The 21535-nt window shown below is 43.4% G+C and overlaps 2 protein-coding genes across 3 annotated transcripts; one reads left to right on the top strand and one right to left on the bottom strand.

Annotated features, from left to right (window-relative positions):
* The first annotated feature begins 1422 nt into the window (after positions 1-1422).
* crfb2 (cytokine receptor family member b2) lies at positions 1423-11724 on the top strand. 2 transcript variants are annotated; one of them, XM_018732289.1, is made up of 8 exons: positions 1423-1736; positions 2147-2255; positions 6502-6631; positions 7522-7697; positions 7930-8075; positions 9944-10085; positions 10489-10592; positions 10954-11724. In XM_018732289.1, exons 2-8 carry the CDS (start codon positions 2201-2203, stop codon positions 11707-11709), a joined length of 1509 nt encoding a protein of 502 aa, XP_018587805.1. In that variant the 5' UTR covers positions 1423-1736; positions 2147-2200; the 3' UTR covers positions 11710-11724. The 2 variants fall into 2 exon arrangements, with proteins under 2 accessions (XP_018587805.1, XP_018587804.1); XM_018732288.2 differs by having other exon boundaries at positions 2058-2255.
* A 4259-nt stretch (positions 11725-15983) lies between these two features.
* Positions 15984-21535, bottom strand: cavin2b (caveolae associated protein 2b). Its single transcript, XM_018732323.2, has 2 exons — positions 20805-21535; positions 15984-17408 (listed from the first exon to the last, which is right to left on the bottom strand). The coding sequence occupies exons 1-2, from the start codon at positions 21309-21311 to the stop codon at positions 16581-16583; spliced, it is 1335 nt and encodes a 444-aa protein (XP_018587839.1). The 5' UTR covers positions 21312-21535; the 3' UTR covers positions 15984-16580.

Below are 21535 nucleotides of genomic sequence, written 5' to 3'. Positions count from 1 at the left end.
ATTACTTTATATTCCGTTATTAATTACAAAGCGTTCCAACCCCATGTCAAATCACCCTAAATTATACCCAGTATAAGATGTAATGCATTAAAATACAACAATAACATCATATATAAAACTAATTTATTATAGTATTGATCTCAGAAAGTAAACTTATCCTAACAGTATGAATGCACTGGTTTGAGAAAGACGAAAATACATCCGGAGTACAAAGGGGTTGCTGGAGGAGAGACTGTGATGGGGAAGGCCACATTTTCAGTGTTTCATCTTTCAAAGAATAAGTAGTTTTCCACCACGGTATTAGGAAGGAAATGTGTTCATCTCCTTCACCATGCCATATATACACTTCGACACTTTCAACGTTTATTGGGACTATGAGCCACTTGTGCAGGTGCAGGCAGCAAACATTCAGTCCACAGTGGTACAAAACAGGATGTCAAGAATAACAGATGGTGTACCAGTTAACCACACACACACACACTTCCTCCACCTTGTAAGGGTAATGTGTTCCTGGAAAGGAGATTTGTATGAGAAAAATGTCGGATTAAAACACGGAAAACGTGGACATGTAGTCAAATTCAGTAAACAGAGTGCCAGACAACTGCCATGAAGTATGTCACATTTTACCCACAATGCAGTGCAGTGTCGCAAATTCACAGTGTTGACACAATGAAGTTTACTGTCCAACAATGGAGTTTCCTCTCTCCCCCAGACGTGCCGCTTTTGCTTCCATTACCCTTCACAGGTTCAGCCGAGTGACCGACTTTGTCACTCCGCCAGAGCTCGTGAACAGCAGGCCCTTCGCAGGTGAACTTTAACTACTCTATACTGCGTTGGGCCACATGAACAGTGTGTGGTGGAGCTGTGTTTTGTAGCAGTCCGGTGTCGACCGCACGCTCAGCTGGAACGGGGGGCTCGGTAGCAGGCTGAGGGCAAAGCTGGCCTCGTGATCGCATCCTTGGTGTCGTCCGCATTCTCCCTGAGGTGTCTCGATGAGGTAAGAAGTTGCAGCGGAACTTTCCGGAGTTACCGCTGCTGACGTGATCCCTGTTTTCTCAGGGTGTAACGTAATGAGGAATCCCTCACTGGGGCTCATACTTCAACCCTGTCGCATTGCTTATAGTATTCACCTTGTTTCTGCTTTGCAGTCTCATGAATTGTCTTTTTGGCTATGTAGGATGAAGGTTACTGAACTGAACTGAACTGAATTGAATTGAATTGAATTGAATTGAATTGAAACGAATCAGTTGTAGCTCCACTTGTGCACCTAAGTGAAGCCAAAATCGTTCATAAAGAAAAGCAATTCATGCGATTTACATTCTTTCTGAAGTGATTTATTGGACGTTATGTGTATCAGCCCCACCCACCCGATTTTGGGGGACAGGAACCGGAAGTAATGACACGTTAGCCCACTTCCGCGCTCAGGGACATCGCTGTGTTTCGGGGCTCGGGAGTACAATGTTTTTTTGTTGTTGCTTCTCGGAGCATTTACTGAGATGAGCGGCGTTAGGCGGTGTCCCGGACTGCTTGCACATGAAGTGAACTTGTGTGCCATCGGAAATGACTTCGCTCATCGCCATACTGGACATGTGAAAAGGTGGTGGAAGGCGTACACCACCGAGTTTTGTCATCGTACTGCTCCTATGTTTTGTGTTCTCGTCGTGCTTTCAAGTTCATCGCTGCAGTTCCGAGTTCTCTGAGAAAGAAAGAAAAGACTGACAGTGACAAGCCGCGCGGTACATAACTACTTTCGTGCATTAAATAAAAGATGCTGAACGTCGCCGATGTCAAAAATTGCTGCATGTTTGTGTCACTCCGTGTTTTTTTGCGTGAGCGCGTCGTCTCGCGCACCGTCTGCGCCTCCGCTTCCGCTCGCGAGGGGAGCCGCGCGAGGCCTGCGTCTAAGTTGTGTGCAGCTGCTTTTCTACGTGTTTAATGATTGCTTGAATTAGTGACAATACATTTTTCGTTAAATTATATTTTTTTTGCTTTGTGTGCCACTGTTTTGTGCAAGTTTATAATGCCACATCCCATGTCCTTGTTGTGCTTGTGTTCAGTTCTTTCTCCTGAGCAGGTCGTCGGGAGTTGTTGCCACTTATTTGCTCATCATCATCATCATCATCTCCAGCTTCCTTGTTCTCCTCAGTTCCAGTGAAGGGATGTGGTCGTGACAGCCTCTCTGTCGAAAAGTGTCGACAGAATGACTCCACCGTCATGGCTGCTGTTGTTCACTTCTTTGCTCCTGGCCTCCTCAGGTACATCTGTCTGTTGTTTGTTCAGCGAATGTGAAGTTCTTTTTAAAAAAGAAAGGACAGTGTTTGTCATCCTCGGTGTATGAGCACTGCTATACAACAAGTGGTGTCAAACTTAAGGAAAGAAAAAAAAAAAAAGTCATTGTAAACTTCACTGAGGTTCCCTCTGATACATTGTGTCATACAGTTTCAATCCTTGGAAAAGCCACCTGTGTGGGGGTCTGGGGGTCTCTGTGTCCATTGCTCTGAAAATCAGTTGTTCCTTAATGTTTCCTCCTTTCACCGATGTATCTGTAATACAGAAACACACGGAGAGTATGTACATTTTTTTCATTTCGTTTAGCAGACATTTTTCTCTAAAGCAATGTACATCTCAGCAAATACAGTTTATGCATTACATTATGAGAAAGAGAGCTGCAGACATGTGATTCTTAAGTAAACCTAGTTTTGTTTCTTTCCACTTGATGCACCGATGTTCATCGCTCAAGTACGCACAGAAAACGCGGGCTAGATGAATCCTGATAACCTTCCTACAAATTTTTATTTGTTTTTTAAAAATAAGGTACACAAACATTCACATACAATGCCGGAGTAGCGGCTGTCTAAAGGCTTGTCTGGGGATGATCATGAAGTTACAGTGCATGAACATTTACACTATACCCAGACATGAGCTTGAGAGATCTTTGGTGAAGTGAGTCCGGAAAAGGTGAATTTTCAGACCCTTCTTTAATGTAGACAGAGTTTCAGCAGTTCTGAGTGAGAGGGGGAGGTCATTTCACCATAACGGAGCCAGAACCGAAAACCTCCATGCTTTACTTTTTGTGCGCGGGACCACCAAGCGAGCAGAAGTAGACGAACAAAGGAGTCTGGGTGGGGTGTAGCAGTTGATCAAGTCTTGTAAATTGCTGGGAGCAGCTCTATTGATGCATTTGTAGACAATAACCAGGGTCTTGAATTTGATTCAGGCAGCCATAGGAAGCCAGTGCAGAGAAATGAGTAGGGGAGATACATGGGAACGCTTTAGCAAATCAAACACAACTCGTGCAGCAGCGTTCTGTATCAGCTGCAGAGGTTTGATGGCAGTAGCAGGAAGGCCACACAGGAAAGTTGCAGTAGTCCAGACGGGATGTCACCATGGCCTGGACAAGTAGTTGGACAGAGTCAGTTGTGAGATAAGGACAGATCCTGCAAATATTATGCAGAATATCTGTAGGATCGGGTTGTGGCTTTGCTGTGCTGAGAGAAAGACATACTTGAGTCAATCGTCACTCCCCGACTCTTAGCCGAGTAGGTGGGCAAAGTGAGTGAGTTGTCCAGTTTGATCGATAGATTGTTGGCCAGCTGGGAGGTGAAGAATCTCTGTTTTGGCGAAGTTGAGTTGGAGGTGGTGATCAGGCATCCATGCAGAGATGTCCAACAGGCAAGTAACAATGTGTGCAGAAATGTCTGACGCTCCAGGTGGAAAGGAGAGGAAGGGCTGTGTATCATCGGCTTAGAAGTAGTATTTGAATCCATGGGAAGCTATGACTGGGCTGAGGGAGGAGGTGTAGATCGAGAAGAGAGGACCCAGTACAGAGCCCTGCGGGACACTGGTTGAGAGAGGTAGAGGAGAAGAAAGGGAACTCTGCCAGACCACTTAGATCTGTCAGATAGTTAGGACTCAAACCATCTTAGTGCCGCTCCTTTGATCCCAAGCTGACTAAGAGAGGAGAGTAGAATCTTGTGGTTGACGGTGTCGAATGCTGCAGACAGATCAAAGAGAATGAAGACCGAGGAGAGGGAGGCAGCTCTAGCAGACTGGAAAGCATCAGACACCACCAGAAGCGCCGTCTCAGTGGAGTGACCAACTTTGAAACCAGACTGATATCCATTGTGGAGATGGTTCCCGGTGAGGCAGTCAAATAGTTGATCACAGGCCGCCCGCTCTAGAGTTTTAGACAGGAAGGAGAGGATGGAGACCAGTCTGTAGTTTTGGACCAAATTGGGATCCAGAGAGGGTTTCTTTAACAGAGGTGAAATGAGAGCAACTTTGAAGGCAGCTGGGAAACCGCCAGAGGAGAGCGAGGAGTTGATGATTTTAGAGATGAAAGTGGAGAGTTGCGGGGAAATGTTCTGTAGGAGTGACGATGGGATCAGATCAAGCGAGCAGGTGGTGGCTCTGTGCAATATCAGGAGGTCTGAGGTTTCAGATTCAGGGAGTGGCTTGAATTTGAAGATCATAGTTTTGCAATGAGGTCCAGTGCGAACCGAGCAGGGTGATGCTAAGAACTTGTCAGTGATTGTTTTTCAGAGACAAAGTCAAAGCAAAGTAATCAGCAATGAAAGAAGGAGGAGGTGGTGGAGGACACAGAAAGGATGAGAAGGTGGCAGCGAGTCTGTGTGGTCTTGCTAGATGCAGACTGTATTTTGTTGTGGTAGAAGGAGGTTTTAGTTGAAGAGACAGCAGAGTGAAAAGGAGCTAAGAGTAGTTGGTAGGCATCTGGGTCTGAGCGAGTCTTGGATTTTTGCCATCTTCGCTCTGCAGCCCGGAGTTTTGTCTTGTTAGCACGTAACGTATCGGTCAGCCATGGAGTGGCACTGGGGCGTGCTGTCTGGAAGACAGTGGACAGAGAGTCAAGGATGGAAGATGGGGCAGAGGGGCATCGTCTGTTGATAGAGCCGAGAATTGTGCAGCAGAAGGGAGAGCGGCCAGAGTAGCAGAGGCAAAGCAGGAAGGCAAGAGATTTTAAGTTGCGGTGAAAGGTGACAACGGGTGCAGAAAGAGGCGAGGCATTAGTGGTGAGGCAGGGTTGAAAGGAAATAAAGATATGATCAGAGACATGCAGCAGAGTGAGAGAGAGGACAGGACAGCCACAGAAAAATACAAGATCAAGACAATTACCTGATTTGTGAATAGCAGGGGATTGGGACAGGGAGAAATCGAAGGACTGTAGGAGCAACAGAAGGCTACTTGCATGAATGTTGTAGATATGCAGGAAAAAGACACCCAGGAGATTCAGCGGAGTGTTGTCCCCTTGCAGAGAGCTCAACAAGATGTCAAGGTCATCCAAGAAGCAGCCAAGAGGGCCAGGAGAGCAATAAAGGACAACCGCAACAAGAGTGATTGGGGCAGTGATAGAGACAGCATGCCATTCAAAGGAGGACAGATCATGCAGGTGGAGAGGGAGAACAGAATATTCCCACTGGGGAGAGATGAGCAGGCCTATCCCTCCACCTCTGCCGGAGGGATGAGGGGTGTGAGAGGAGTAGTAGTTAGTGGAGAATGCTGCGGGTGTAGCCGAGTTGTCTGGGGTCATCTAGGTTTCAATTAGGGCCAGGAGGGATCAGTGAGAGATGGGAGGTGTAGGCTGATATGAAGTCAGTGTTTCTCGCTGCAGACTGGCAGTTCCAGAGTCCCATGGAGAAATTAAAGCAGGATGAGGGATTTGATAGGTGAGGATAAACCAGGTTACTGTAGCAGCGAGAGTGTCCAGTGTCCGGTGGTGGCGACGTCGCACAGCTCGATTGCCGTAGACGACTTTGATGGTCAACATGTTTGACACATGATCCCTCACGGAACGCGATGCCGGTGGACTGCCACAGGTAGACTCCCTCGACTTCGCACCAAGAGGCTGTCGCTACGGATCACCAGCCGCTATTTAAACCGGGCTAATTCCTGACAGCTGAGTATGTATACACAATGTTTGATTCTGTGAAACGCACATATACATATGTGGATTATGTTCCTGAACAAACGATGCATGTCAAATAAAAGAAAGAAACGAAAAAAATGGATAGGGAGCACTGACAAACACGGGCAAACAAGTCGTTTTTGCAAACTTTGAGAGCAGGAGGCACCAAACCTGCATCGTGTGGTAACTTTCCTCTGATTTGTTGATATTATATACAGTTATAATCCAAGCTGTCATATAGGTCTGTAGACGTGGCTCTTCTGAAGGAGCATTTTGCAAATATGTGCACACAAATGTGTGTGTAGGTATTCAGATAACATTTTTTTTTAGTGCCTATTTTTGCGTATCTTATTTTTTCTTAAATTTTTAATTTTTTTTTCCCCCAAAAACAAAAATTCAGCTGTTCTTCCTTGATCTTTAAGTCTGTTGTTCTGCAGTTGATTCATCGTGGATGGACTGTAGTTATGAAAATACAATCTTACTTGATCCATTTCACAGGTGGTAAATTCAAGGAAGTATTACTTGTATGTAAACCCAATTGTGTAGTAATTATGGCACGTTTCTCCATCTCACCACAGGTCTGTGTGAGCTGCCTGCTCCAGTCAATGTGTCCATCTCCTCCTTTGGATTTATTCACATATTAACATGGGAACCAGGGCCAATGTCTCCTAGCAACCTATGCTACAGCGTAAAGGTTCATATTGTGATGTAGGTACAATTCCGTCTGGTCTGAGGGTAGCATTCTGCCTTCTAAGTGAATTAGGTTTAGAGCATTTTGGGCATCTGTCGTCAAAAGTGCTTTGTTCTGTACACAATTCATGTGCGGACATTTTCACGTTTTATAAATGTACAAATATATTGCTTATTCGCATATTTATGTGAATATACATCACATGCCAACAAATGCTTTTCCAGTGTAGGGTCACTGGGCTGCAGAGTATCTTCTAAAAGCATAAGGTGCCAAGAAGGATACACAGTTGACAGACAGCACAGCAGTCCATCACAGAGCAATCGCGTACAAACACAGTTACAGTGGGCCTGTGTAAATGTATCTATAAATAAAATACCAGACTATGAAAATTGTAGCTACTGTTTTCTGTGGACATTTAACTGTAAATAATATATTGGTTTCCCCGAAATGCTCAGTACTTTAGCTGCACATGCAGGACATGAAAGGGATAAATGATCCTTTTGGAAACTGTCAATATACGAGCAGTCTGCAGGCTTGTCAGTTGCTGCACAAAAGCCCACAGTGAGTCACTTCAAGGTAGCTGGCAGTAAATTTGTAGGGAGGACATGTGAAAGACCACATTTATAATAGTATTTTTGTTCCTGTTATACAGACTTAATGTGCCTGACATGGAAAAGTGAGAATCTTAGTGGTAGTACCTTCCCTATAAAATTTTAAAGTGTACAAAATGGAAATGTTTGGAGAGGTTTTCTTTTAAAAGGTTCTGTCAAAATGCAGTATGTCTGTCAAAGTTGGCTGCAAAAAGCTGCTGTCAATGTAGTCTTTCACAAACATTGAAAACCTTACAAGTACATGTTTGCTCTCAGTGAAGTGAACAATGATGTTGATGTTCTTCCTCTTTTGGCAGAAATGCTACCTGGTTGAGGGTGCCAGAATGCCAGTGTGTGCAGACCCCGAGGTTGTGTAATTTGACAAAGACTTTTTCAGATGTTTGGGAGTCCTATGCTGTTTCAGTCTGGGCTGTCTTGGGGGATCAGAACTCTTCCTTGGTGATGCTCGATCCAGTCGTACCCATTTCGATAAGTGAGTTGAAACTGATGGACCTGAAAATAGTTAAAAAAAAAAAAAAGTTTCCCTTGAAAGGAGAAATGGAAAATGTCTGACTTTGAAAGGAAATGTTTATAATAATGCTTGCACAGAAGACAATGAAACTTGAAATGTGTGGAGAATGAGACTGTTTAGCTTTCTCAATATTTCTTTTAGTACCTGCTTAATTATGCAGTTCATTGAAGTTGCCCTTTTTTCTTTTCTGTAGCTCATCCAGATCCCCCTCTGGTTTTTGTGTCTGAGTGCAGAGACAACCTCTGTGTAAAACTGGAGTCTCCATCTGGCCATCTCAATCATATCTACAATAAGTTTACATACAAACTGACTATTGAAAATGGCAGCAATAGTCCTCTGGTAAGTCAAATGTGGGATATACTTCTCTCTGCCAGTTATAGAATGTAATCAGTCAAGTATCAGTGTTTGTGTATTCAGACCCTTCCTATGGTGGTCCATTCAGTGACACTGTAAGCATTTCATGAATGGTGGGCATCCTGTTGGCCTTGAACTCCAAGAGGGGGTTTTCTAAAGTACCTCTCTGAACAGCTTGCTTTACTCCCCTGTATTTTTTTAAATGTTTTAATTCCCAGCCTTTGTTTGGTTGACCCCTTTCTCCGAAGGTGACTTATAATGTCAGCTTTGCGTAGCAAACCGTGTACAGCCGAGTATTTTTACTGAGGCAGTTCAGGGTAAAGATGCACAAAAAAGCAGTATAAACCAAATGGCGCACACTACCCAAACATGAGGAAAATCTCAGGCTTTTATTGAGATGCACTTCTTTCAAAACCATTTGAAATGTTTTGGGTTCTCAGCACCATCTCCTTTGGCACATAACTGCATAGAGCCCTTTCCTGTAAGTTCTAATGAGGTTGGAGAACATGTTGTGTTGGACTTTGTACCATTCTCCATGCAGAACTTCTACAAATCCCTGATAACCTTAGGCCTGTGCTTATGGAGTGCCCTTGTGCATTTTTTCTCCATTTAGCAAACACTTCCACAAAACAATTTTTGCTTATTTGGGGTAAGTACCTTGACCAAAAATACTACAGCAGGAGGTGGTATTAGAACCTGGGTCCCTCAGATGCAAGGCTGCAGCTCTGATCACTATGGCACCTGCTGCCTCTGAGGCAAAGGTGATCATGGCTGATGGTATAATGCAGGTTTATGTAGACAAGGGGAGAAATGGGTCCAAAAGAGACATTTCCTGTGTGCTGGAATAGATACAGCAGCTCTAACAGACAAAGGGGTCTAATTTCAGTACATCAGCCAAGACTGAGAGCCTACAAGCTTTTCATTTTAGACCCATTATGAATGAGACTGCAGAGCAGTCTTTTGGGGATGCAGGGAGTGATCAGGCCCTGTAGGTACCAGGGTGTTGACCCTTTGACCATCTTATTGGCTTTAATTAGTGTATTGAACTTGGTAGGGGCAACGACAGGAAGCTAATGGAGAGATGAGGAGGCTTCGGCAGGTCAAAAACAACTGATGCTGCTGGACAGGCTTGATGGTAGGAAGTCCAGACAAGAGGGAGTTGCAGGAGCTGTGCATATGTTGCATTATACCATCAGCCATGATCACCTTTGCCTCAGAGGCAGCAGGTGCCATAGTGATCAGAGCTGCAGCCTTGCATCTGAGGGACCCATTTCTTTAAATGATTCACCAAGACGGACTCCTGTCAAGGTGCTGCATGTTGTTTTGTGTCTTATAAAGGCTAAAGGAGTATCTGTAATTGCCACTGTTGGGTAAATGTCTGTACCTGCTTAGGTGGGCAGGTGATTCCAGCCTGAGGTAAAGGGCCTGCTGCTGCTGTCAGCCCTTATTTCTGAAAAATGTCTAAAGACAAATTGCTTGTTGGTTTGGTGGCTTTACAGTTAAAAGAAAAATCCACTGATAATTTTAAGAATGATTTTTTTTTTAAAATTTAAACAGGGTGCCATTTACATTGAGTAAAAGCAGTTGTCGGCTCATTAAGCAAGTTTTCATTTTCATTTATTTTCTTTGCTTATTTACATTGTCGTGATAGTTTAATTTTGACACCCTGCAGTTAAATGTTAGTTCTCATATCCACATCTGTACTTTACATCTAAAATAAACTTTTGCTGACTCGGTTTGCTGCCTCTTTCTGTATCCAGTTATACATTTTACCTGCATGTGTTTACATTTTTCTAAAATATTCACTAGACTTTGCTTATTTCTTGCAATTGTGTCTGATTCTCTCATTCTAGACAAAGAATACTGAAGGCTTAAAGGATGTGACATTGAAGAACTTGGACCCAGGCAGAAACTACTGTGTGACAGTCAGTATAAAAGATAAAACTGCAAGGAGCATCCGTCAATGTGCGTACCTCAGCTCTACATACAAAACAGGTACGCTTTGCTGCACCCCTAATTTCCATGCTTCATTATTTTTGGTCAGACTTATGTACACAAGTAAAAACAAGTTCTGTGTTGCATTTAAGAATCCCAGTAACCCTCTGCAGCTAGCAGTTTCCCCTTCTACTCTACATTTTACGTTTATTCATTTAGCTACCGCTTTTCTTCAAAGTGACTTCCAGTATTAAGTTTCCTCCACCTATTTCCCAGTGTATAGTACACCTGGCCAGTTTTTTTTTTTTTTACTGGAGCACTTTAGAGTAAGTACCTTGCTCAAGTGTGTTCAAGCTAGAGGTGGGATTCAAACCTGCAGCCTTGGAGTCCAAAGGCAGCAGCTGCAGCCACTAGTGGAGCTGTTCTCTACAAACCTTTCCTTTGTCTCTTGTTTCTAATGCAGAGATTTTGGTTATCCCTTCCCTTGTGGCGATGTTTTGTGTTCTGCTGTTTACCTTGGTTTACTGTAGAAGGTTCAGCCTGAGAACCAATCTTCCGGATATACTGGTAAGGAATTTCACAACTTCAAGTAATTTAGCGGATGTATCGGTGCTCAGTACATCTGTCAGCATAAATTGCCTGTACACCTAGAGCGTGAGTGTAGAGATATGAGAGTGTGAGAGTATACAGATATGTAACATGTAGCAGAAGACACCTGCAAGATGTGTTTAACTGATGCAGATGTGATCTGAGCAAAATATTCAGCTGCTGCAGGTTATACTGACTGTCTCATTATATTCAATGCATAATACCAGTCATGTATCATTTTCTGTCAAGCCACTATACAATACTATACATTACTTTGAAAAAGCATTTTAATTGTAATTTAAACCTGTAGATTTGACTACTTGCATTTTCTTCCCTGCAGCTTACGGTGAAATCTTCCAGTATGCTTCCACTTCCCTTAGATTATGACAAGCCTGCTTGTACCTGGGTGGTGTTAGGTGAGGCAGAGCTCCCCAGAAGGCACCAACTGGCTGGTGGGAGTGACAGTGAAGAGGAAAACGAGCAGAACGTGGAGGGTAAAGTGTACAGGGCAGTGGGAAGCTATGAACAACGTCCAAAGCAGCCCCATCACTCTGGAAGCCAGAGTGACCCCTCCATCATTGATTTAATGACCCCACACTGTTCCCCAAAGGGAAGTGAACATTTCCTCTTCTGTCCTGCGCCCGTGGCTTCGAACCAAGTACTTTTCTCGGACAGTCAGTCTCTTTGTGTGCCTCTTGATGATGATTGCTTCATTTCTGGGTCAGTTGGAGAAAATGGGCAAATTCTCATAGATGTTCCCCTTCAACTTTCACAAGTCGAAAATGCAAGGGAGCAAGACTGCAAATTATCATCATTTTTGGGCCTCGGAAGACCAGAGCTAGAACCAAAAGATCAGAACGGTTCAGAAGTGCAGGAAATGAAACTCTGTTCTGATGTGAACCTCTTTTCTGTGACTCTGGGAAAGTACAAAGAAGAGGAAAACGAGACACAGGAAAATGAGGACACTTTGGTCTTGCTGTGTTCCCCTAGAGAATATTCTGTTCTCCCCATGGCAACAATTAGTGACTCGTGTGAAGACCTTTACAGCGAAGTAGAGGAGGATGTTATAGGTTGTTCTGGGTACATGAGACGTTAAAAAAAAAAAAAAAAAGGAAAATTTACTCCAACTGTGTTTTTAGGTACAATATTTTTGTATTTGAATTTGAGAACATTTCATATGATTGAAAACTGTTGCACTGTTACATTTCATTAATTGCATTACTTTAAAGATTTTATATCCTAAATATTTTAAAATCTGAGCTATATCCTTAAGTACTTAAGGATTGATGCACTGTAAAACTGACACCATTTGTACATAAATGAATATATATACTGTGTATAAAATATTATTCACTGAGCAGTGTTAAATAAATTTTGATATTAATGGAAGCAAAAGGAGTTTGTTTCACAGTATTCAGTTATGATTATCCTTTGCAACTAGTGTAAAGGTTTGGAGAATACTGTGTGAATAGTGATGTAACATTTGTTGAATTACTGTATATTTTCTATAAACACTGTGCCACAGATGCAGTTGTCACACTAACTGTTTGTGGTGAGACACCCATCCTACACTGGGGTCTCCAGCTCCAAGCTTTCCATGCACCACGTTGTTTTTTTTTCCAACATTCATCTGTTAACTTTGTGTTGTAAAAGAAATCTCACAGTTGAAATGATTAAACTCCATTTAACTGATTATCACTTTAAAACATTTAACAACTCAAATTAGTTGGGATTCTTGTAATGGTTAAGAAAGTTAGGAGAGATTGTTAATTTTCTTCCCGACATAGTGGTGCAGGACTAACAAATAAGAATTCCAACTGCTGGACTTGGGAAAACCATTGGAGTGGCAATTAAAATTATATAAAACTATCAAACACATCTTCTGTACTGCAAGGTAGTTTTTTTTTTTTTTTTTAGCAATTTTAACTGCATCTTCATTTGTCCAAATGTACTTCATTGGTGGACGGCTCAACAGCAGTCATCAGTAGGGCTGTGAAATAGAAAGATGATGTTTTCACAGTGGTCCTTGCTCAAATGTCACCTTATGATACAATTGTTAGCCTGCTGTTTGCACTGGGTTTAGGAGTGTACTTTGCTGTTTCTATCTGCCTGGTAGAATTATTTTAGACTACAGTATTTTTTGAGGCATGGTAATATATTTGGCATTAAATTAGTGCAACATTGGAAAGAATACCTGGGGTCCACAAATGGGGTTCCTACAGGGTCTCTAGGCGCTGCTCGGGAAACGTGACGTCAAGGAGACTCCATATAACAATGGGGTAGAAGGAAGTCAAAGATGTTAAGGTGCTTAACCGATGGAAAAAGAGAAGCTGCAGGAAGGTGAGGGAGGCCAAGCATCTGCACTCAAAGTAATTAGAAAAAGACATTTTTCATGTGTCTGTTTCCTCTCTGTCCTTCCATTCTGCCTTGGGAGCGATTCTGCCTGTGCAGGTGCATCAGGCTGCCCCACTCTTGTTCTGGGCCAATACCAGTTACCTTGCTGTCCAACTCCCTCCCAACCCCATTCCATTTTCCCATCGGCTCATTGGCCTGCTGGCAGCGATCAGTTCTGCTGGTGGTCTGTTTCCCCTGCTCTGCCTCCGGGCCAACTCCTCTGAAGGACATTTTGTTGTATCAGATCAACTCCTGTCTTGTTCTGGACCGCTACCAGTTTCCGTTCTCCTCTCGGGGCAGCTTCAGTTGCTCATTCCAATGTGTATGGTGACTGGGCCACCCCCAGCTGCCTCTGTCATGCCCAGTTTACGACTGTGCTGGGTGAATTTTTTTTTTTTTGAAGTTGCATTGGAAAATTTAATGTAAGATGTGAACATGTGGTCTAACAGATGAAAGACATGAAAATCTGTGGAAAAAATATGTCCTCAGCCAAATACTTTGTGTGCAATGCTATGCCAGAATTTTTTTATCTTTATTTTTGTTCTGTTTTGCTATTTCTAGGTCTGGAAAGTGCACGAGTGCTGAGAAGTAAATGAATGGTGTGTGAGCGTGTACCAGTTGCTGACACAATGTGACATCTCAAACAAGATTACAGTGAAATCGTATAGCAATTTTAATGATATTTATTGCAGCTGGGTGCAATTTGCGTTATTGTCACATGCTGTCGGCGCTATTTAAGGTGTCATGGAAAGTTGCATAACTGTTCTGCAGGCTGCGCATTAATGATCTATTAATTTATTTTCCATACTGAAAATTGATAAGAGATGCTGCTTTTTATTTCTACTGTTAGTACATTGATTTAATGAGATTCCATTAAAATGACCAAGGACTGGGGTTAGTCTTGATGTCTCATAGCATGAGGTGGCACTACAGTCAAACCTCCATGGGATATGAAAGTAGAATACAGTAGACTGTACTTATTTTGGACATGTTTTATTTTGAATAATGCAGTGTGTTTCAGGATATAGGAGTTTACAAAAAAGAAAAAAAAAAAAAAATTTGTTGCCGGTGGTTAGAAGTGCTCTAGTCAAGGTGGTTATTTTTTTCCACTACTAACAGTTTTATGACAAATAGCGCCAACAAACATTTGTTACCCACAGTGGCTTGTGTGGTCATTATTTGAAAAGATGTAAAATACAATTTAAACATGTAGCATCACCTTCTGACAAAGTTATTTTCCTGTAAAATATTATGCATTTCTAGTCACTTTCTTGCATTTCTCTTTGTTCTCAGAAGAAGCTTCAAACTTTCTCTCTTGCTGCTGAACAAATGCATAGTCAGTGAGTGTAAAATAAGAAGTCCTTCTAGGTAAAGTATATATTTGACCCTTTGTATTGTGGGAAAAAAAGATAAAAATATGCAGCAAGTTCCATCTTAATGGCCCACCATTGTCACAGCGAAATTCAGGGCAAAGGATATCTCGAGGACCCACTTGTTAAAACTGGTCATTTCAGTCTATTAGAATCCTAGAAAGCTGGTGATCATCACAGATCTTAGCAAGATCTAAAACATTCGACCCGCTCTTGACAGTAAGGAACTCGCTTGAACCAGAGCTCTGGTTCCACAGTGTTTGTCAGAGTTTAACAAAGGCCACTTTTACGAGAATTTTGACCAAAAGTCATTTCTGCCCAAAAATTCAAATAATGAGCTGTTAGCTGTCACAAGGCAATCCTCGGAGAAGACTTTTCACGTCAAGGTAAGGGCCTTGAAGGCATTGAAGAGAGTTCAGGAGTTTCCTTCCTGACCACACATGGCTTCTCCTGTGGTGCTACTAACCAGTATTTAGCTAACCACTTTGTCCTGGGTCACTTAGGGTTAGATAGACATCACAAAACTCCTTACAGTCATTCTTCCATCTGTACAGCAGTGTATTGCTGCAACATGCCCATTCACACGTTGACTCGCACACTCATTATGGGCAATTTCATATTCCTCCGTTCACCCGGAACGCGTGTGAAAACTGACAGAACAAAGAAAAGAAGGCTTACCTAATTTAAAAGCTGCGGGGGGGGGGGGGCACTGGTAGTGTAGTGGATAAAGCTGTTCCCCTTGGACTCAAAGGTTGCAGGTTTTAATCCCACCCTTAGCTGTAGTACCCTTGAGGAAGGTACTTTCCCTAAACTGCTCCAGTAAAATTATCCAGCTGTATAAATGGGTAAATAGTTGTAAACTGCTTTGATTAGAAGTGTCATCTAAATGCAAATGATACAACTGAGAATTTTCTGAAACACGTTATAATGTTTTCCTGTACTATTTTAAGAATAGCTCAAAGATTATCACTGTTGCATGATTATCAAAGGCATTGTTTGTATTAAGAGCGATTACAATAATGACAAAAATTGCCTAGTAAGGTAGTAGTATAGGGGGTGCGGTGGTGCAGCAGGCTTGGCCAAGTCCTGCTCTCTGGCGAGTCTGGGGTTCGAGTTCCGCTTGGGATGCCTTGTGACGGACTGGCGTCCCATCCTGGGTGTGTCCCTTGGGCCCTGTGTTACCAGGCTAGGCTCCGGCTTGCCACGGCCTCGCTTGTGCCAAGCGGCTTCAGCCAGTGTGTGTATGTGTGTGTGGGTAGCATTATAAAATGAATATTAACATTTTATATAGTACATTTGAAAGTATCTTTGCGAAGTAGAACCATATGCAGCATACATTTCATCTGTAAAGCCATTTCCAATGAATGCCATCTATCTATCCATCCATCCACTTGCAATAGCTGCTTGTACTGAGCAGGGTCTCCATGATCCAGGGCCTATCTTGGAAGCACTGGGCACAAGACTGAGAGGGGTACACCCTGGACAGGACACCAGTCCCTCACAAGGTAGCCCCACACACACACACACACAAAGGGCGATCTATCATCACCAATTCACTTGAATTGCATGTTTTTGGACTGTGGAAGGAAACCAGAGCACCCGGAAGAAGCTCATGTAGACATGGACAGAACATGCAAACCCCACACAGAATAAAGAGGGATTGAACCCATATCTCAACACCACCCAGTCACCAGGAGACAGCAGCGCTACTCGTTGCACCACCGTGCCAGTATAGTAAATAAACAGAGGCCATTGTTTATCATAATTACTTATCCAATGCATGGATGTAAAGGGATATAAAACAAGCAAATGTGTAAAAGCAATTTTCAACATGTGGGTCTGAAGCCTAGATTTAAAGGTGTGTGAAGCAGCTCTGATATTTGGGATTTGTGATTTGAGGATACAGTATGGTACGGAATTGGAGTCAATAACCTATACAATCAAAACAATTCAAGAAGCTCACAGAATGACAGGTCAAGTGAGAGAATTAATCTTTTGCTGTTTAGGTGAATCATAGGAGGAAGTGGTACTATATAGCATGTGTGTTTGTAGAATAAGGTTGTATCGTTAGTGAAGAATAATGGTGACTTGCAAGTGTCATGAAGATACCCAGACTGTTTCCTAGGAAGCAGCTGGCTGGAGAAGGGAGGGACAAGGGCTTATAAGGGATGAATGGGAACTTTTTGCATCAAATTACCTAACATCACTCAACAAATAGCACTTCAGGTTCATCCTCTGCTTCCATTTTCTTCAGGTTGAGAAATTCATTGTCGTCATCTTCCGGTTCCTCTTTCTGGTTCTGCTGCTGCAGGGTTGAAGGCAAGGTTGGAAGGCGGTCTTCCTGAGGCAAAGGGGCAGACTTGGTGTAACCAGGATTCTCATCTTCTGCAATAGACAGCTCACCCTCTTCGATGTCCTCTTCCTCCTTCCCTAAGGAGCCACTCCTGCCCTTCGCTTCTTCCACTGCTGGAGCCAAGTTAGAGTGTACCTCATTAAAGGGAAGATCTTCATCTGGGCTACTAATGGGAGCAAGGCTGATGGAGGCCATTTCTTTAAGTGAGCCTTCAGGCTCTGGGGAACCCTTCCCGTCCTGCTCCTTCTTGACGCTCGATGCAGCAGAAGACGACTTGAAAGAGGAACTCTTGTCACTGGAATTTTTCGGATAGTTGTGCACGAAGCTCTTCTTCAGTTTCTCCCGTTTTTCGGGGGAGACTATCTTTGTGCTGATCTTGTTGATCTTCTTTTCTATGTTCTGACGTGAGAAGGCCTTCTTTAGGCTATCCACTTTCTTAAGACTGGAATATTTTATTTTCTCGGTGCGGGACTTCTCGAAGCCCTCATTCTCCTGCTGCTTGCCGGACTCGTCATAATCCTCATTCGGCCCCAGATCCTCATCAGAAGACAGATTAATGGTCTGAAGACCTTCGTCCTGTGAGCAGTTCACATCCACCGTGGATGTCCCTTCCTCTGCCTCATGGGGGTACGGCACAGGATCCTTTGTAAATGCACTGGAAGGAATTTCTTTCTCTTCCTGAAATAAAAATACACATTACTTAAGTAAGGCAACAATTTTATTTATGATTTTTTTTCCCCAAAGAAAGCTATGTGATTGTATTAGGTTAAACACCAATATTTGTCAATATTTACAGTAAACCAATAAGAGTAGTCAGTATATGACAACAGGCATTCTGCTAAAAAAAAAAAAAAACATCATTTCCACCGAATTTAATGCATGGGGGGCACGGTGGCGCAGTGGGTCGAACCGGGTCCTGCTCTCCGGTGGGTCTGGGGTTCGAGTCCCGCTTGGGGTGCCTTGCGACGGACTGGCGTCCCGTCCTGGGTGTGTCCCCTCCCACTCCAGCCCTGAGCTCTGTGTTTCCGGGTTAGGCGCCGGCTCCCCGTGACCCCGTATGGGACAAGTGGTTCAGAAAGTGTGTGTGTGTGTGTGTGTGAATTTAATTCCCCATTCCAAGAGGGCATAGATTTTGGAAATAATGAAAGTATACTTAAAAAATTGAAATAAAAAATTTGCTGATCAAAATATGTATTATTTGTTTGTGATGAAATGGAAATATAATAAAAGTGACATAGCAATAAATGGCAGGGATTCACATATACAGTCAATGTTTAAGGGTTTTCGCAAATTTGTACACTTTTAATGGTATTGACAGCTCATATCATATCATTCACAGATACAGTGAATACAGAAGGATACTAAGGAGACAAAACATCTCCAGGCTTGAATGGTCAACACTCCGGTGGAACTATAATAATAATAATAATAATGATGGGGCTTGTCACAGCACAAAATCCTTAGATGTGAGAAGAGGGTGGCTTTGAGAGAGCTAATCCATTCAAAACATTTATTGTTGAAATGAAGGCCTGAGCACCAGAACACACACACACACTGACTGAAACCGCTTGTCCCGAGTGGGGTCGCAGCGAGCCGGAGCCCAACCGGGTAACACAGGGCGTAAGCCTAGATGGGAAGGGGACACACCGTGGACGGGACGCCAGTCCATCACAAGGCACCCCAAGCGGGACTCGAACCCCAGACTCACCAAAGAGCAGGACCCAGCTACGCCCCCACGCCCCCCTTCACCAGAACACACAGTAACATAAAGGCATTTCCCCTTCCCTCCTAGAAACAATGGCACTGGGAAGGTGGAGAGGAAGGAAGCCAGGCTGAATTAGAGCTAAGGTTTTACGCTAAGCATTGAAGGGGGAAACTCATCATTTGATTTTTCCCAGCAATGTTATCAATTCTGTCTCCAAGTGTACAAATGAGAGCAGATGGACAGACATAGACAGACATGATTCGCAGGATGGAATATGATAGATATCAATTATACATGATACTGTACATAGTCAATTCAAGTGACTCCAAACTGATCCGAAAAAGATTCTTCAAAATATCAGAATTTTTTAGCAGGTACGCTTGCCAGTTTCACACGTGTGTGTTCCCCTACACTGGGTCATGTGGTTGTGACCTAAGTGATTTTAACCAGGCGTGATTGTTGGGGCCAATGCATTGATTCTGACAGGTTGGAAACAGCCACTGTACTGCATGTGGTGCAGAGAACGGTGGGACAGACGAGAAAGTAGCATCCTGTGGGCAAAAAGGTCTCATTGATGTCAGAGGTCAGGCAGGAAGGTCAAGCTGTCAAACAGACCACAAGTAAACAAAGAGCAGCTCAGAACAACAGATGTGTGCAGAGCAGGATCTCAAAAAATAATTTTTCAGACCTTGAGCTCAAGAAATCTGTACATTTTATGCACCAGGATCCTTAACACAGCAATTCAAGGTAAAGCCCGTTCAAACGTGTCGCGGTGGGTAGAGGGAAATTTGAAAAACTCGTTACATTTCTGACAGAACTGCGCTAAACAAGTCCTGCGAAGAATGTAAAAGGAATTGCAGCTGAATTTTGGGATTTTTTTTACATTTTCCACATCTTGTTTAATTGCACAGATATGTTGCGGTACATTACATTGTCTGATTAATACACTTACCATAAGCATCAGAACCATTGTATGTGAATTTCAATTTTGAGAGTTGAGAGGAAGTTAAAAAAAAATAAAACAAATTGGATAAGGAACAGACTTCAGTCCCAGTTGTCATCGTAAGGTTAGGAGTCTATAATCTTTAGCTAAAACCTTTGCAAAGGCAAACTAAAATGTTGGATATGTAGCTTACATGGGCAGCAGAGTGGCATACAGGTAGTGCGGGCGTCTCAGAGCACCTGGGTGGGCACTTCGACGTGGGTTTAAATTCCACTCGTTCTGTACAGAGTTTCCCTCTTCTTCTGTATTCATGTGGGTTTCCTCCCACACTCCAGAAACATGCACTTGAGGAGCACTGGAGTATCTAAATTACCCATAGTGTAACGTGTAGCCTAAATGCAAGTGAGTGTGTTACATTGCTCTGCTGTATAAATGGGTAAATGAGTGTAAAGCGTTCAGTGATGTGCACTGATTTATTCATTTACACACCAGAACATTCTTACTATGACAAACTCAGCTATGTACCTTGTTCAAAGATACTACATTGGTTGCCAGGATTCAGAGCAGAAATCTTCAGATCGCTTGGCGGCAGCACCTCGGCACCTTTCTGAGGGGGAGCGAAGTGGCTCGGCAGGCACGATCAAAAAAAACTTAAATATACTCTGGAAAACCGTTCCACATTGCTGACTTTAACTTGTGAACATCCTGCAACGTCGGCTGATGCAGGAAAAGTTTTTAGCTAAACACTCTGGAGGGCTGAAATCCAGTCTTTGTATAGAATACGTCACTTTTACAACAAGCAACGCAGATGGGTTTTTTTTTTTTTTTTACTTAGTAGTGGTTACAAAAGTAGATTCTGTGGGGCTGTGGAATAAAGCTAAACTGGGCTCATTGTGCACAGTGAAAACATTTACGCACATAAATATGGAAATAGATGTGTAAGAGGATTCCATATATTCACAATAAAAAATACGGACTACAGTGGGCAGCTAAAGATTTCCCTCTGATCCAGAAAGGATGTAAGTGCCAGTTCGGAGTGTTCTCTCACCTTTACTCAGAGTCACTAATTCCAGTCTCATGGCCTCTTGGGGATGACATGGAAAATTAGCCTCATGCATTTTTCAGCTGAAAACACCAACCCTCCCCCCTCCGAATCCCCACTGGAAAGTAACCCTCACAATAAAGTTCAGCAGTGAGGGCCACACCCATGTTTGCTCATGTTTCAGTAAGTCACCACTTACCACAACAGCAATACATGGTGAAGGTCTGCAGCAATGCTACACCTCAACGTTGCCCAAATAAAACACAGAGTAAGAAAGGAAAAGTTGAAAAACGTATGATGCAGAGCTCACAGTAGTGAAAATGCTTCTTCACTTTTTCCTTTCGCAAATCAGAACACAGCACTCCCCTCTTGCCGAGCTCTTACCTGAAAGATGAGCACCTTGAAGTTGTTTCTCTTGACAAGATGACCATGGTTGGCCTCTAGCTTCTTCACCTGCATGGCCTGCTGATCCATCTTGTTCTTGACCTCCTTCATGTGGATGCTGATCTTCTGCGACTTTTCCAGCAGCTTGCTGACCGTGTTTGTCGTGGACGTGTGGCTCTTGGACAGTTTGGCCATGTCGCTCTGGATTCCACATACTGCACTCTCCATTTCCAGCTGTTTCTGCTCCATTTTGTGCTGACTTTCTTGGACTGTGTCCAGCATGTTGACCAGCTTATCCAGTAGGGTCAGAACCGTGATGGCATTAACTTGCTCGCCTGTGCTGCTCTCCTTCATCTCAGCCATCGCCTGCCCTGCTGGGATCCGTTCGGTCCAGTGGAGCGAGTGGTGGCTGTGTGAGGAACGGCTCGGGCTGGGCACCACCAGCTCCTGCTCTTCGTGGCCACTTACTCTGCCGCTTCTCTCGGCCTGGACTGCATCTTCTCCCATCTTGAAGTATCGTGAAGGAGACTGTAAGACCTTGACTTTTTTTTTTTTTCTGTTTACAATTTGACTTTAGAACTTTTCTTCAGGAGCCCCAGAAAAAAAAAACGTTGTGTGCCAACTTGTTTTCTGCAGAGCCGTGTTGCGCTCCCTCCTTATTCCCTCCTCCTTCTCTCGCTCGCTCGCTCCCTCGCTCCCTCCCTCCCTGTCTACGTGCAGGCAGTTGCACA

Source organism: Scleropages formosus, chromosome 1 (genome assembly GCF_900964775.1).
Source record: "Scleropages formosus chromosome 1, fSclFor1.1, whole genome shotgun sequence".
Taxonomy (NCBI): Eukaryota; Metazoa; Chordata; class Actinopteri; order Osteoglossiformes; family Osteoglossidae; genus Scleropages; species Scleropages formosus.
This window is presented reverse-complemented; position numbering and strand designations above follow the sequence as displayed.

Bases quoted from the DNA above. Each gene is read 5' to 3' on its own strand.
- cavin2b (XM_018732323.2), bottom strand. From the start codon at position 21,311: ATGGGAGAAGATGCAGTCCAGGCCGAGAGAAGCGGCAGAGTAAGTGGC. The intron at 17,409-20,804 runs GTAAGAGCTCGG...TTTTTATTTCAG, and splicing joins TCAAGGTGCTCATCTTTCAG to GAAGAGAAAGAAATTCCTTC.
- crfb2 (XM_018732289.1), top strand. From the start codon at position 2,201: ATGACTCCACCGTCATGGCTGCTGTTGTTCACTTCTTTGCTCCTGGCC. The intron at 6,632-7,521 runs GTAGGTACAATT...CTCTTTTGGCAG, and splicing joins GTAAAGGTTCATATTGTGAT to AAATGCTACCTGGTTGAGGG. The intron at 7,698-7,929 runs GTGAGTTGAAAC...TCTTTTCTGTAG, and splicing joins AGTCGTACCCATTTCGATAA to CTCATCCAGATCCCCCTCTG.